Source organism: Nothoprocta perdicaria, unplaced genomic scaffold (genome assembly GCF_003342845.1).
Source record: "Nothoprocta perdicaria isolate Ctin4 unplaced genomic scaffold, notPer1 scaffold_37, whole genome shotgun sequence".
In the NCBI taxonomy this organism is placed as follows: domain Eukaryota; kingdom Metazoa; phylum Chordata; class Aves; order Tinamiformes; family Tinamidae; genus Nothoprocta; species Nothoprocta perdicaria.
Window position 1 is genome coordinate 2,566,657 of NW_020455610.1, and position 16,289 is coordinate 2,582,945.

Here is a 16,289-nt window from a genome sequence, read left to right on the forward strand (position 1 = left end):
CAGGCTGCCCAGGGAGGCTGTGGAGTCTCCTTCTCAGGAGATCTTCCCAACCCACTTGGACACCACCCTGTGCCCCGTGCTCTAGGTGACCCTGCGTGTGCAGGGGGGTTGGACCAAATGGTCTCTAGAGGTCCCTGCCAACCCTAAGGATTCTATGATTCTTGAACATTACTAGGGATTTTTTGTGACAAATTCTGGAAATTGACACTATATTGTTTACATCTGAGTCTGGGAATGCTCATAATCTGTCCTGCCACAAGAGGTGAAAATCAGTAGTGTTTATGTGACCCCCTGAAGTTGTAGGGTGTACACAGTGTGTGTACAAGTAACTTCATGTTCCACTGAGACGTACTTACTCTACCAGTACTTTTTGCTGCTTTTATCTACTTCCATCCTAATCCTTTCCTCAAATGCTTCTATTCCATGTCTGAGGCCTATTCAGAACCACTTCCTACCTCTCCTTTGGATTTAGTGCTTACCGTGGAGAGGAGTTGAGACTATTTCCTTGGCTCTGAAAATACGGCATTGCAAGTTGCAGTTGTCCTGCTGTGCGTCCTCGCTGTGTGACTGAGGCTCCTCCGTGTTCCCCTCCATACTTTGGTGGTGGTGTGTTTAATTTTTAAGCTTAGTGCTGTTTGCTGTTAGCAAAGTGCAAGCTTCACTGAGAAATATGGCTGCAATGTGTGAAGAGTTTTCACATTCTAAGAATGAATTCAGTAGAATAACTTTTTAYTCAAGTGCACTAAAAATCCTCTGGGATCCCATTGGATGTATATGGCTTTTCACTTAAGGCCCTAAACTTGTGTATAGGGCCTTTTGTGCTTGTGCATTCCATGTATTACTTTGATTTGGTTGGGGGATRTAACTTGATGAGAAAACCACCTTTGAGACCCTGGCTCCTTTTTGGGAAAGAAGTTGGCTTTAATTTCTTGCAATCAATGCCTTTTGAGCTTCATGCTTCCCAGCGCTGCCATAAGCGATGCAGCCGTCCTACAAGGCCCAGTTTGAACGCACAGTGTTCCCAAACCTGGAAGCACTGGAAATGTCAAGGGCAGCCTTGTTGTGCCAGGCTTTCCCTGCCCAGCTCGCACACCGTGCCGGTGCTGATGTGTTTCTGGCTAGTGTCCGGTCTCCACGTGCTGCTCCGTGCTGGCCGCTCCTCGCGCGCTCCCCGTCCCCCTTCGCCCCAAGGGCTGCTCTGCTGATCGTGTGGATGTTGTTGTGCACCTCGGGCGAGACACTGAACCTCTTCTTTTTGGTTTCTGCTTTCTCAGACTGTTTCAAAAGCTTTCTGATGAGCAAGGGTAAGTTTTATGAAAGCTTGGAAGTTCYTTTTTGCCTGTTTACGTTCTCGTGCATGCACAGTAGCTACAGACTATGGCTCCGAGCAACTTGTGCATGCTGCTTTGTTCTGCGCTTGGGTAATTCACACAGCAAATGTCAGAGAGCCAGAGCTTTGGCCAACGATCCCACGGGCATCTGGAATATATAAGTTACGGCTCCAGGTGTCAGGCGTTTCGAATATCAGCTCTTCCTGCTGCTGAAGTGCTGTACCTGGAGTTCTGTCCTTAAAGTTAGGCTTTAAGAGATTTAGGAAGAGAAAGCAAGGTTAGTAAATACTTTTCTTTCAAAAGACTRTACAGCTGGAAATCCGAGTGAATTCTGAATTCATTACATGCATATTTGTGATAGGAATTACATGAAGGTATGTCTTTTTTTGAACTAGAACAGATAGAAATTTGAACTATCAATAGAATTGATAGTTCAAATTCATGTTGAAAAGCTTAACTTGGCAGTTGTCACTTTGCGTTTAGTGCTTCTGCTCTGAAGTTAATACTAWCTTTAGAGTTGAATTGGAGCTATTTTACTTAGTAACTCTTATTTTCATAGAGGATCATAGGTTCTGGAGAGCRGCAGCTGAACAAAGCTTTAAAAAGCCCATTGCCAGGAGTTTCTCAGGGTTATTCTGCTCTAGTTTCCGTTAAAACTACTGAGCTTTATGGATATTTTATGATTCTCTTATGTACTCTAGTTCTTTGAGTGCAGATAGGTAAACACATTTACCTGCCAGTTAGGGCCGTATTAACTTTTGTCTTGGATACAACGTACTGTAGTCAAAAGAGAAGTATTTTTTTCTTATTTATTACCTGAGAGCATTTCCCATCCTACCTTTTATTTTTTTGTTGGTTGCTCTTGGAAATCAAATATATATCCTTCTCTCCCTCTCCTTTATTTTATTTTTGTTGCCCTGAGCCAAACCCTGCACGTGACTGAACACTGCAGAGGAAGCAAGAAATGTAAGTGTTTTGTGAAGAAGCTAAATGTTAGAGGAGAGAGTCCTGGAAGACTCAGGTCACTGGTTAGAACTTAAGATGAAGCCTATGTTTAAAATGAACCTACTCTTGGATTCTGATGTAGGATATATTGCTTTTTAAGCCTAGATTAAAGAACCCAAGAGAATGCAAAGGAAACTCTGGTCTTTCAGGTTTCCTTGAACAAACCTGGAATCGTTTTGATACTTAAGTACAGCTTTGTTACCCAGAACCGTTTTTACATGTGTTGCAACTTAACCATAAAAATGAGGAAAGGAGAGCAAGCTACTTGAGAAAAGAGTTTCTACAATAGCAACCCTGGGATTTTTGCTAAATCTGGCATTCTTCCCATTCAAAAAATAAACAAGTGAGCAGGAATAATGAGTTAYGGCCCCAGCCTTCCTTTCCAGAGGCCAAAGTCTTTTGTTACCAGTGAAAGTAAGTTGGGCCTCTTGGGAGGAAGTTGAAGAAACTGGCTTCTTAGTTAAGAGCTCTCTTAGTATGCAAGAGATTAGTTAAATACCCTGGCTGCAGCAGTTTGGTTTTGACCTGATTTTCCATCATACCAGAGCAGTGGGAAAGTGGGAAAAGGAGACAATGAAAAGGGAGTTTTGTGAAATTTGGGTTAAGGGGAGCTAGTAAGTGGGCGTTCACGGGGATATCTGTGGAGGAATGGGTGAGAAGAGGGGTGTTTTCTTATCCTGACTTGGACTGGAAGTGGCAGGGAGGCTTGGAGAGGTGCAGAGCAGGTGGGTGAGACTGACGGTATGAATGAAGAGGTCATTTAATAGGGACTGAAGCTTGGTTTTTAGAGGTGTGTTTCAGTAAGAAAATGGAAAATAATGCTGGGGCTCCTAATGGAGAGAGCAAATGAAGGAGATTTCAGACTTGAGGGGAACAGAGAAGCCTTTCAGGTAAAAGAAATGAGGAAGATCATTCAATAAATAGCATAAGTCTTAGTCAAATACGAGAAGCTCAATGTGATGATCAGCATGAATGGCTACAGTGCTGCAGAAGCTGCTGATTCTTCTCTTGCCCTGGCTCTGTTTGCTCAAATACTTTACCCCTGTAGCAGGCTTGCTCCACTGTCTGCTCTTATGCTCCCCGCCTTGTTTAGTATTAACACTTTAGAGAGCTTATTAGTACTAATAGAAATCTCCCTCGAAGGCTCGCTGGCGTCAGCGATGGCTCGTACGTCAGAAAGCTGAGTGTCCTTCCCCTCTGCAGGAGCAAGTCCCTGAACGACGTCAGCGCGGAGGAGCTGCAGTCGCTGCGCAAAATCCGTTACGAAGAGCTGCAGAAGATAAAGAGGCAGCTGCAAGAGCAAGACCTGCAGTGGCAAGAAGTAAATACTCCTCCTTTCCAGTGCCGCTTCCAGCCGCCACGCCGCTCCAGGCGGTCAGCGTGCCTGGAGAACAAGTGGTTTGGGTCTAAAATCACCCATTTTGCACAACTGCTGATGATCTGGGGAGAACTGAAGTTACTTTATAAATTATCAGAAGTATTTGGTTAATATTATTGGATAAGATACGTATGTAGTTTGACAGTATCAACATAAAACCTTTCRACTCACTTTCTGTGGCTGTAAAGATAGGTTAGGGCATAGTTTCATGTGTAATTTGAAATTGGTGAATTCATTTTTRTGAAACAATTGGAATGCCCAGGTATGTGATTATGTAGGGAAAGATGGGGAAGGGAAATACTRTTTTCACAGGCAAATCCTGAAGACCTCAAAACCACCAGCTCCATTAACTTTGTGCTGAACTGGGTTAGAAAACTGGTATCATGGCCTTCAACCTCCTCATAACATTATCTGAAGATCTTTTCTCTTTTTTTATTTAATTTTGTAACTTGTAAGGATGAAAAATGACTTGGATAAATAGAAATTGAGCACTGAGCAAGTACTGTGTAGCTATTGAATTGACGTTAACACTGATATTCAGTACTTGTCTTAAAGCTGTTCTGGTATTTCATGGACAAAGTTGCCACATTATGCACACGTTATGGTTTTACAGAAATGAAGAAAATGTAGATGTTGCTCATATGTTTTCAGTTTAGAATTTAAATTGTGTTTGTTCTCTAGCTGACATATCAGTCTAACATACTAGTGATTGGGGAAAAAAAACAAAGTGATTGGAGGGAGTCCGAAACCAATGACAAATTCCCATGGCGTTTGGGTTGAATTTAGTTGTGTGTCCTTCTGTGAGGCATTCTAGAATAAAACTGAAAATGTCAAGAAATGTAAGACATGTACATGTTTGCTTTTAGTACAACAGTTATGATTATTAACTTTAACAGGCAACAGGCCCATAACCTCTAACTGAAAGACAAAAATACCTTTATCATTTATGGGAAAGATGCATTAAGAGCAGCCTTGATGCAGATGTGTCGGTCAAATAAGGACACTGGTGTTCAGGCAGCATCTAATGGGATGTCTCTGGGTGCAGGAGGTCTTGAGAAAATCTGATGTTTGTCCATTCATATAATTCTCTCAGGATCTAGCAAAATGGAAGAATCGTAGGAAGAGCTTCACTTCTGAATTGCAAAAGAAGAAGGAGGAGAGAGAAGAAATACAGCGGCGAGCCTCTGAGGTTTCTGGAAGAAGTAGCAAGTCCCTGAAAGAAATGCAGGAGGAGAGGTAAGGAACCTGCTTGAGGCGTGAGACTTCGTATGTAAATCTCAGCATTTCTGATTTCTTTATTTCTGGGGAAGTTTCTACCGGCAAATTGCAATTGCTGATGCGGAAAGCTAAACAATTTTAGCACTAAATGATAGTGTAGAAGTCTAAGTACTTGCAGGGCAGGCYATGGTCCACAAGTACATTGTTTTCAGGGACTGTTAAACGATTCTGTAGTATAGAAGTTATTTTACTGAGCTAAGTGTGAATAAATGCGTTCTAAAGCCAGTATTTGACTTCACTTTAAACAGGTTAAAATAATAGAGAGTTAACCTGGATAATTGCYGCTCTAATTCTCAGTTTAATCAATGACATCTCTTTACTTTAATGTTGTATTTGCTGTTCTTCTACAACTGTGTTCAACTGCAACTGTAGATAAGTGCAGCCAGAATCTTGTGCATATCCCAGAACTGTGAACTTTTGCTGCRTTTCCACTGTATCCCCAGCTGCTCCCTTTGGTATTTACAGAACAAGATTGCCAAGATTCTCTAAAAAGAGTAAATTTGGTAACATGATACCATTTGTCCTCCTGACAACTTTTTTTTTTTCTTCTTTTTAATGTATTAACTGAGTTGAATAGGCTAAAAGGTTATGCATATAGTATATATTTAAAATGGAGGATGCAGATTGCCGTGGCTTGAATAACGCTACGGGTACAAGTTATATGGAATGGCCAATATTGCCAGCGCCTTAAGAATTATGGGCTGAAGGTTATTTTTTTCTATATGACAAAGAAATGTGTAGCAAAAAAAGAAAAAAAAAGAAAAAAAACCACTTCAGGATGTCTTCTCATTTATTATCTAAAGTTCCATATCACATTTTCATTGAGTAGAGGTGCCACCAAAGCCGTGGGGTTCAGGTGATACTGTGTGGTTTCCTTCTTCCCACTCTTTCCTCAATAAAAGCTGGGTTTCTGAAGATAAATAGCTGATTGGCTATATCTTTTTCTTGGTGAGGAGCTATTTTGGCATGGTGGCAAGCTGGTAACGTGACTGCTGTATGCTTGAGTGTTACGGAGTGTTGATACGGGAGCAGGGTAACAACACGGCAGATCACAGAAATTCTGCTGAATTGATGCAGCTATTTTTTGCTTTAAGAGACAGGTAAGGGAGTTTCTAAAGTCATTCCTTCTCAAGCAGCTCCTGTGTTTGTGCTGCCTCGGCCTCTCAGTCGCAGCAGCTCTCGGGGTCCAGCCGTCCGTGGGGTCACTCGCCTGGCAGGTTGACGCTCCCTCTCTCCACAGGGAGCACCGAGACGAAGGAACATACGGGCAGGCGAAGCTGGACCGCCGGTGGACCTACTCGCTCAACGACGACGTGTTCGGGGAGGAGAAAGGCCCTTCCGAGGAGCCGGCGGCGCAGGATGCCCCCTCAGGGAGCGAGGCCTCCCGTGGCGCCGGGGCGAGGCGGGCGCCGCAGCGCGCGCCCGGCGCCGGGGACGAGGCGGCCGCCACGCGGCCCGCGCCCCGCGAGCAGCGCCCGCCGCCTTTGTCCGCCCAAAGTGGGTCAGCTCCGGTTTCAGCCTCCCTCCCGAGAAGCTACCAGAAAACCGACACCTCCAGGTTAACGTCGGTGGTGACGCCGAGGCCTTTCGGGGTGCACTCGAGAGGCATCTCGTCGCTTCCCCGCTCCTTCACGGTAAAATTCTGCCTCCTTCCTCAGCTGTGTGAATGTTGCTGCCTTGGATGTGTGGTCAGGCTGTAGGCTCCCAACGTGCATGGCTTTTCTTGAGAACCATCTGCTCTTTAATGAAGGCTGTGTTAGCAGAATAGACAACTCTGTCACTGCTGTAAGTGTCTGCTTTCATTTCTGTGTTTTAAAGGTAGCTCTCAGAGTAAGTTTGATAAATACATTCGGCAGAGTATTCTTTTCAGTTAGTCTTTCTGGTGTTACTTATCAGAAAACCCTCTTTGTCAAATGTAATTGCCTTAAATTAACATCATCAAATATTAAAGACAAATTTTTGAAGTGGTATAGATTTCCTCTGCAGTCTCTGTAGTACTGAAACACAGAAATGTAATTTTTTTCCCTTGTGTTATAGATCTTTGTAGCTTTTTCATAAAGCCCTAGTTGGCCCTGTTCTAGAACGGCTAAGAATGTGAATATTTCTAAGCATGGGACTTGTAACACTTTTAATAAGCTTGCATTATATGTTAACATGCATTTCAAGGGAAAAAAAAAGATCTTGCTGTTTTTTTTTACAGTAAATAATTAATAATGGGTATGGTGACCAGAAGTTTCATGAAAGGGGGAGACTTTTTTATTAAACATTTAGATTTCTGAAAGATTAAGTTTTTTTCCACTAAGCATACATTTACCAAACTGTCTTTTTTTTGTCTTAGATGGATGATACCCAGAAATATAATGGAGAAGTGGAGAAAACTAAGCGAACGCAGACGTTGTTCAGCAGCAGTTCATTTTCACAACCAGACTCTGCACACCCTATTTCCACAACTGCACTCGGAGGCAGAGGTGAGGAGGAGGAGAAAGGAGGTGTTAACACAGCAGCTGCTCCTGTACCTGTTAAATCCCAAGACCAGGAGACTGGAAGCTATATTCTTAAATCGGATTGTTGCTCTCCTCCTGATTCTGTTTCASTTGCATCTCCCGCAGTAAATGCGAGTCTGCCAGAGCCTGAGCCTTCAAAAACCCAGGTAAGTTTGAAATTTGTCATTACTTAGTGTAACTGAATGCAACAGTAGGCTTAAAAAAATACGTATCACGTTAGTCATCTCTGGTAGTAAGAACTGCCCCAAGAACTGTTACCTTGAAGTGGTTAATTTACAGGAAATAGGATACTGATSCTTTTGCTGTATTCTCTGTACTGTGCTTGTGTGGGTTGTTTGTTGTTGCTGTGTGTTTATTTTCCTCTAATTTGGCTTCTAATTCATTCTAAATGTTCAGTTGGGTACTTGTCAGCTATATGTTATTCTCCAAATGAGTACACCATTGGCATAACCAGGTTTGTCAATTAGGTGAATAATCCAAGCTACTTTCCCATCCATTTGCACTTTCAAATTGGTGACAGAAAATAAAGATCTGCTTTACGAAAGCCAACCTTAAACAGTAAAATCGCCATCCTTTCTTTTTCCCTCTGCTATAAGATGTTTTGAGATAATTTTATTAATCATAATAATCATCAAGGTATTTTTCTTAAAAATGATTTGCTTGAAGTCATTTAGCTTTACTATTTCAATTAACAAATCGCCATTTCTGTGTGTATCTGCTTATCCAGCAGTTGGGCCTTTAGTGTTTCCTTCAGAGCTCTGGAATCCTCCCATGCTGTTTCCTCCAGCTGCTCTCGTGTTTCAGAAGCTTAAGAAATGAACAGCAGTAACTTTGTTGGTACCTTCCTGCAGTCGCTAATGATGTTGTTCATGCCCCTTGCTAGGTTTGAGTTGAATTCCTGGCATTCCTGGGGCTGCTGAGCAGATTATGTCAGTTGCTTGGGTGAGGTTCAGAAAACCTTGGATGCTGATTTATGAAATGGCCTCATACACCAGCTATTTCTCTGTATCTTTAGTCACTTGGARCCATTCTTGCTCCTGATCAACCATGGAAAAAAGAATGGATTTCAGATTAATATTCATGATATCTGAGGTACCTGACTAGCTACCAGAATGCAATTACAGTAGTTTTTGGAAACTGTGGTTACTGCAAAAGGAAAGAATTTATGATTTTTTTTTTCCTGTGTGAAGATTTCAATAAACAAGTAGGGGTTGTAAGCAGTGAGAAATGGAGTTACATGTGGATTCTTTTGCAGCACTTATGTATGAGTAGAATGAAAGCTAAATGTCCTACATCTTATTTCTGTAAGTGGTTACGAGGTTGTAAATTGTGTAACCTCCGAATGGGAAAGGTGTTTATAAATGTATACGTGTGCATGCTTGTGGTGTGCACCAAACAACCTATTATTTAAGGAATATAAGTTCCATTTGGCATGTTTGTAAAAACCATTGCCATGCCTGAGATAGCCTGACCATTAGTGACCTATGCAGTAATGCTGTGGGTGGTGAGTACTGAGTGTTTGAGAGGACCTGTCCAAATGATGAAGCTTGGTGCCCCAAGTAGCTTTACCTCTTCTCCCAAGAGGTYGTTTCGAAGGAGAGCTGGTTTGGGATGCTGGGAATGAAAATAATAATGATTTCCAGGAACATGCTCAAATTCCAAAGCTTTGGATGTGCTCGTGCATTGCTTCTGATAGTAAGGTAACTTCTAACGTTTGTCTTTCACCTAGTTGAGTTGATGGTATAGAAGAAAAAGATCACTTGGAGAACAGAGTACAGAGTTTTTGCAGGTTAATGGTTCTGTCTTGAAGTGGCTTAATAGTTTCTTCCTTGAGCTTGTGCAGTTTGCTGGGAACGTTGCTGTAATACGGGGAGAACCTCAGGGTGTTGCCCTATGAAGTTGCCTTCCTGGGCACCCCCTGCCCAGGTGCTGGCCCTGCCCTGAGCCTCCCCCTTGCTGATTACTGTGAAGCTCCTTCTGGAGCTGTCCCCTTCTTTCTTGGGACTGAAATGAAAGACAGAATCTGAGAATCCTTAAGGTTGGAAGGGACCTTTAGAGACCAACCCTCCCGAACACACAGGGTCACCTAGAGCAGGTGGCACAGGGTTGCAACCAAGTGGATCTGGAAGATCTCCAGAGAAGGAGAGTCCACAACCTCTCTGGGCAGCCTGTTCCAGGGCACCCTCACTCACAGGAAATGTTTCCTTAAGTTCCTGTGGAACTTTTGGTKCTTCTAAAGACTTCATATTAAAATGCTAATGTATATAACACGTTATTTGCATGTAATATATTTTGACCTTGAAAGAAGGTGTTTCCAAGTACATTCCAAATTCCTCTAATTTTAARTAAAAATGTTAAGTCTCATTCTGATTCTGAAAGCTTCTTCAAAGGCCCCTAGAATGGGAAGTTAGAATTGGAATAGCTGGATTCCAGCTAACTTCCAGACTAACTTTATAGTCTAAGGCCCTCGCTCTGAATTTCCCAGAAAATTAGTAGTATTTCACACAAAATTAGGAAGATGACTATTTACTTAAGTCACAGTTGCAGCACTGAACCTAAGGACACTGATACTGGCTTCTCTAGCATGTTTCTAGAATAAATAAGGTGAGTTACTGTTATCAAGCTTGTTCACGTTTCTGTTTAACTGATACTTTGTCAGCAGGCAGTAGGGTTCACAAATTCATTAGGATATTTAYGGAGACTTATGTAGGGTTTTAGTTTCCTCAAAATCCATGTGTTTTCTGGCATTATTTTGTGYTGAAACTACAGTTAGAAAAAAGCACAGCTGAATGTGTGTGTGTGTRTATGTGTGTGTATGTATATTTATTTATATACAGGAGAAATCAGGAAAAATAATCTAGTAGTCTATATGCAAACCAAGAACATACCTTTTTGAATGAAAAGCAACCTAGTTAGGACGTAARTCCTGTCTTCTCTGTGGAAGATGCGAATAATAGATAATTAAAGTGCATGTTGTGAGTCACCTCACTTATTTAGAGGATAAACTTTCCCTCATTTAGATTCCTGCGATACCAGATACTGTAGTGTCATGTTTTATTTTTCAGGAGCAGTACAGTGAAATGAGAATCAGTATAAACCAGAGACCTGGCCACAGTCACAACTTAGGGTTTACAACAAACTGGAGCTCTTCGGGGGCCTTTGTACAGACAGTTGAAGAAGGTAAATGTTTATTTAACTACACAAGCCTATCTCTTTACTCAGGGAACGTTGCAGCTACTTCTATTTCTCTTGGGCAGAAAGTAGAAAAATACCTTGTTTGCTAATGCTTTTCTGTGGATTCTCATCTCCTGAAATGTGTTTGGTTTAGAAGCATTAAACAGCATTTCCTGAAGCAAGGACAGTTTTGTATCCAGAGGTATAAATGGGATTTCCCAAAGGTTTCCCAGGACTCTAACAGAGAAGTAGTGTGGGCTACCTACGGGGGTGAGTGGGTTGGTTGGTTTTAACGTGCAAATTACTCCTTTTGCCTTAGCTTTCATTTTCCATGGTCTGTAAAGACATGCAGGGGAAACCTGGGATTTAGTATTTTCTTTTCATTTTCTTCTTTCTTTTTCATGTTGGATTTTGGAGGCAGTATTATAAATTAGATGTAATTTCCAAATTAACTTTCAGTGAAATTTCTACAGATGTGTTAACACCAAGGACAAACATATTTGTCTTGAAACTTAAACTTATTTCTGGCTYTTATAGCTTTTCTCAGGCAAGCTTTTTTTGGTGTTTTTGTTCTACAAAACAAGTGTACAGTATATATTTTTGCATTCTGAACAAGATCTTGCCCCAGTGATATCTAAACGATACTTATTTGTGCCCTTCCTTATAACTAACACAAGATTGTCCCGAGGAAGAGAAACCCCTTTCCATTTGTCATTAGGCCATCCTAATTAGGCAGTCATTATGCTGTTCAGGAAGGAAAAAATTCCATTTAGAATTAAGTACTGAGCAGCTTTACTTTTCATTTTGAAGCCCTTTTTTTTTTTTTTTTTTTAGATCTCCCTCCATTATAGCTGGATACTTCTTGTAATTAGGTTGCAGTGGCTAATTGCTTTCTCTGAAGAATAACTTTGCATCCCTTTTCCCTGGTGCTGAACCTCGGGCTGACTCTGATACTGGGAGGCAAAGGACAGTTTCCTTGGGCTGCCAGCTGTAAGCGAGAAACCTGAGGGCAGCCAGTGCCCCTGCCTGTGGTTCAGCAGGGTCCAGACGAGCTCCTGGGCTGGCCCTGCAGGCTGGGAGGAGAGAAGGCCCCGTCGCTCTCACCTTGGCTCTGCTTTAATGCTTCCAAAGGAGAAGGATGAAGCTGAGCCTTTGGGGTGGACTTGCACCTCTTACCAATAACAATTTAACATCTTTTTGCAATAACTGACCAATGTGTCCTCATGCAGGGAGCTGTAGCTTTATTTAGAGATGGACAGTTCACTGAAATAGTAAGACGTGCTTTCAGCTGGGCACTTCTGAGCACTGTAGGTCTTTTTTACTAAGAGTAAATCTTAGGGTAGCTGAGGTGGGAAGGGACCTTGGGAGATTGTCCAGACCAAGCCCCTGCTCAAGAACTTGTTTAAGGCTGAACTCAGACCTGATGGTTGAGGGTTTTACCTGGCTCAGTTTGGAAACCTCTAAGGATGGAGACTGCACAGTCTTTCTGGGCAACCTGCTCCAAAGCACAGTTATCTTCCCAGTTATTTTTTTCCTTATATCCAGTCAGAACACCTTTTGTTTTAGTTCGTGATCATGGTGTTTTGTTTTCCTGCCATGGATCTTAATAAAAAGGCAAGTTTCCCATGCTGAACGACTTCCCCTTAGGTGCCAGGACTGCTGCTGCTCCCTGAAGCTGTCGCTTCCCCAGGCTGAACAGGAGTCTCTTGGCCTGCCAGGGCAAATGCCCCAGCTCTGCCCATCCTGCTGGCTTGCACCAGCACCTGCCCTGGTTTTGCAGGACCTTCCTGAGCCAGGTGTCCTGAGCTGGATGTTAGTGGTGTGGTGGAACAAGGGGCCTGTGACGGAAGGGGACAGTCAGTTCCGTTGGCCATGCCTTGTTGGGACCCCAGCATGGCCCTCCGTGCTGCCAGGGCAYGCTGCTCAGCCCTGCACCAGCCGAGGTGCCCCCGTGCTGCTCCCCTTGGGCTGCCCCAGCCTCTCCCTGCTCAGGGGTTGGTTTCTCCCAGGGCAGCACTTTGCGTTTGTCCGTGCTCAGTGTCATCAACTTCCCGCTCTGAAGGGCAGCCCGGCCCTCCAGCTTGGTGTGACTTGCAGCCTTGTTGAGGAGGCTGCGATTCATCTCGTTCCCTGSTCATGGATCACAGTGTCAGGAGAAACACATCCCAGGATTCATCTCTGTAGAGCTCTCTAAGCAGCCTCCTGGTAGAAAATGAACCATTAGCTGATGCCCTCTGAGCCTGACGGCCCAGCCAGTTTTCCACCCATCTAGTTGTGCCCCACTATGCACATCCATAACGTCCTCACTGGGATACCAGGATACTGGGGGAGACCAAKTCAAAAGCCTTTCTGATGTCAGGGAAGTAAATCCACCACGTGCCTCCTACACAGATCCTAGTCATTTCATCACAGAAGACAACCAGGTGGTGTCAGCATGATTTGGSGTTGGTAAATCCATACTGACTGTTTCAAATCACTATTTTTCCTCAGTCCTGAGTCCAGAAATAGCTTCCTGCAAGATCTTTCGAGTCGTACTTGCCATCTTATCMCTTAAGGCATCTAACAGCCCCCTAGGGATCCTCCTAGCGTTGGTGAAACCTGGGCTGCTTTGGAGAGTGAAGCATCACCCTGATGTAGGTGCTRAGATCTGCGCTCCAGAGGGGCCCTGTTGGTTGTTACGGAGACAGTGCAGGAAGAGCAGCTGGGCACGTTGGGTGCCAAAAGCAGTGGTGTGGGGTCCCCAGTCTGTGCAAGGTCTGCCCGGGGAGACTGTAGCTGTCCATTCAGTGTGTGGTTGGCATGGGCTTTTGTGGTGACCATATAGGGGGGAAATGTGTGGTCTGGAATTCCCTTCCTTCCCTGAAACCCAGGTCGGGAAACCTTCTCCTGCCCTACCGTGTGCCCCGTGGGGCTGCTCTGCTCCCCCCCATGGCCGGGCCTTGGCTCARTCCAGCTGCTTGAGTAAAAGGGAGCCCAGACTGTTTTGGTTCCTAGGGTTCATTCCCCATCACAACTTAATCTGCTCTCTTTCCTTGGGCCAGAAGTGGTCCCTTTACCAAAAGCACAAAGTTTAGTTAATGGGAGATCAAGCTGTATGGTGCTGGAGATCTTAGGTTTTGAAGCAGATCAGTTCCAAATGCGCTCTATGTATTTTTGAAAATAATACTTCCCATTTGACACCAATGCTGTTAACTTTCATTACATCATCCTTGCCCTAAAGAGGTGCAGGTTCCTCCCATTTTGCCATTGCGTAGGCTTTTATTGTTTCCTCAAAACCACTTTTTTTTTTTCTCCAGTAAGATTGTTTGAAATTGGTCTTTTTGGAGACTTTGCTTCCAGCCTGTACTTTCAAACCAAACAAGTTCAGAGAAGCAGAGCGTGGAGCTGTGCTGCTTCTTCCAAAGTGGTGCTTAAAGTGTTGCTGTGGCTTTGTTCTGTGAGCTGTGAAATGGTTGAGAGGAGCATTAGGACGCCCAGCATTTCTKCATCTCTTGACTTCCTGGGATGTCAGGAATATTAGAGGCTGTCTGAATCCTCAGCAGATGCTCCAGGCTTCTAAGAGCATTTCTCTGGTGAGTCAGGAGGTCAGACGAATCATGAGGGGYCTAAATGCCTCTCTCAGGTTTGTCCATGCTGGCTTCTGGTAGTGTAGTACAGCAGTGTTCTTGGTATATTTTAAATAAGGTGAATGGATTTATTCCTCTTTGGAAAAAGCTTGCATTGTATTATACAAGTTGGTCTGGCTTTTAATTTATTTATTTCGTGTGGATTTTTTTCCTTATTTTGCTAAGAAAGTAATGCTAATGGAAAAATCCTTTAGATACAATTCCTGCATGAAATCTTACTGAGGTCTGATGGTCTCAGTGTACCCATATTCTAAAAAAACAGGCTTATCAACTATCTCTACATGCTGGTAGCCCTTAAGCAGGGGGATAACCTGCCAGGGCCTAGTAATAGATAAAAAGGCCGTGTAAAGTACAGCGTGTCTTACAAAATATATGTGGAATTCAAAGTCCAGTGCTGCAATAAAATTTGTCCTCCACTGAGTTGTAGCTGCCAAGAAATAGATAGGAGGAAGCCTGATGATATGGCACGCTACAGTATCTTGAGCGAGTCCAACCTTTAGTTGATTCAGAGCTAACAATCTATTTTAAGAAAGCAACAGAGCAGCATATTTGTGTCAGCAGAGCCCAGAAAAAGTGGAAATGAAGCAGTTTATCCAGGAGTTAACAAAGCCGAGGCTATTTTTTCAGGCAGACAAGAGGATTACCCAAACACTGGCTGGGTTTCGGGTAGCACTGGCCACAGATACTCTGATGCTGCCTCTGTCTCACTGTTTTGGGCYACAAAGGTGAGTTAGGGACGGCAGGAGCAGACAAGCCAGGGCCCATTTATTACCTGAGCTCAGCCAGTGTGTGAATATTTGCCAATCCAAAACTCTCTGAAGGTTCTGCCTCTTTTCCATGAGGCTGGTATTGGCCATTACCTTGGTATTAATGGAGTTTACTGGCCTTAAACACAGCCCAGTAAACTCTCTGAATTATTTTGTGTATTTTTCCTCTCTTTCCCAACTGAGAGCGAAATAATTGTGAATGGAGAATAACTTTTCCCTGCAGGTAGCCCTGCAGCACTAGGGCAGCTGCATGTAGGCGATGAGATCGTTGCTATCAATGGCACCAAGGTTTCACATATGGACTCTGGTCAGTGGGAAGAAGCCATCGCCAGAGCTCTAGAAACTGGAAACCTGCTCATGGATGTCAGACGATACGGGAGGAGCGGTGAGTTGTGCAGGGCAGGCRCCGTGCGCTCTGCGAGGCCAATAAGCTGCGGCGCCCGGCGGCCTCGTCTCCCTTGCAGGAGCAGCACGGGGCTGAGCTCAGTAGTTGCCTGGTGCTCGGGGCGTTTTAACACGACTTGCCTGGGTGTTTTCTGCAGCTGCTTCTGCGTTACACGCGTCTTGGCRCGAGCGAGTCTTGTTGAGGGCTGAACTGCTGACCTCTCCTGCGCTCTGGCCCCTTCCTGGGAGAAGGCCCGGCTAAATTGTGCTGCCGGCACACCAGGGAACAGAAAACTCTTCTGCTAGCTCACCCAGGYGGAATAGGGGCTTTTCTTAGAGGATAGTAATTCTTGGAACCTCATTCAGCTCTTTTCCTCCCCTTGTTTCTTGAGGGAAGGAAGATCTCATGCCCTTTCTTCAAAGAAGGGGATTTGGTGGCCACAAAGCTTGTAGTTGAAGCAGCTCCTTCCGGCCTGTGATTTTGGCCACTGACACAAATGCTGGGTTGCTGCAGCCCCTCAGCACGGGCTGCTGGCCATCGTGGTGAGGGAGGGATCCATAGGGATCCGTCCTGCCGGAAGGCCTCATCGCGACTCCCGACACGCCGTGGGATGGGTCAAGGTACCCTCTCCTAGCCGCTTTTGCCAGTGTTTGAAGTGTGACCCCTTAGTTCTTTTGGAATATAATGATCCACAGCCCTTTTAGTGGGAAGATGGGTAGAATTGGATATTGGGAAGTGGAAATAAATTAGTGAGGTGAAGAAGAGAGAGCAGAGGTGAAGACTAAAGTTAGTCTGAAGAGCGGTGGTGTAGGATTGAGGACAAATTCATGATTTGTCCTCC

The 16,289-nt window shown here is 44.1% G+C and overlaps 1 protein-coding gene across 1 annotated transcript in view; it reads left to right on the forward strand.

Annotated features, from left to right (window-relative positions):
* LMO7 (LIM domain 7) overlaps positions 1-16,289 on the forward strand; it is a 116,373-nt gene that overhangs the window by 79,871 nt on the left and 20,213 nt on the right. Inside the window, exons 13-19 of the mRNA XM_026044508.1 lie at positions 1,275-1,304; positions 3,540-3,657; positions 4,808-4,950; positions 6,233-6,626; positions 7,331-7,642; positions 10,562-10,676; positions 15,287-15,448. Coding sequence (XP_025900293.1) covers positions 1,275-1,304; positions 3,540-3,657; positions 4,808-4,950; positions 6,233-6,626; positions 7,331-7,642; positions 10,562-10,676; positions 15,287-15,448 — 1,274 coding nt within the window. The remainder of the gene's footprint in view (positions 1-1,274; positions 1,305-3,539; positions 3,658-4,807; positions 4,951-6,232; positions 6,627-7,330; positions 7,643-10,561; positions 10,677-15,286; positions 15,449-16,289) is intronic.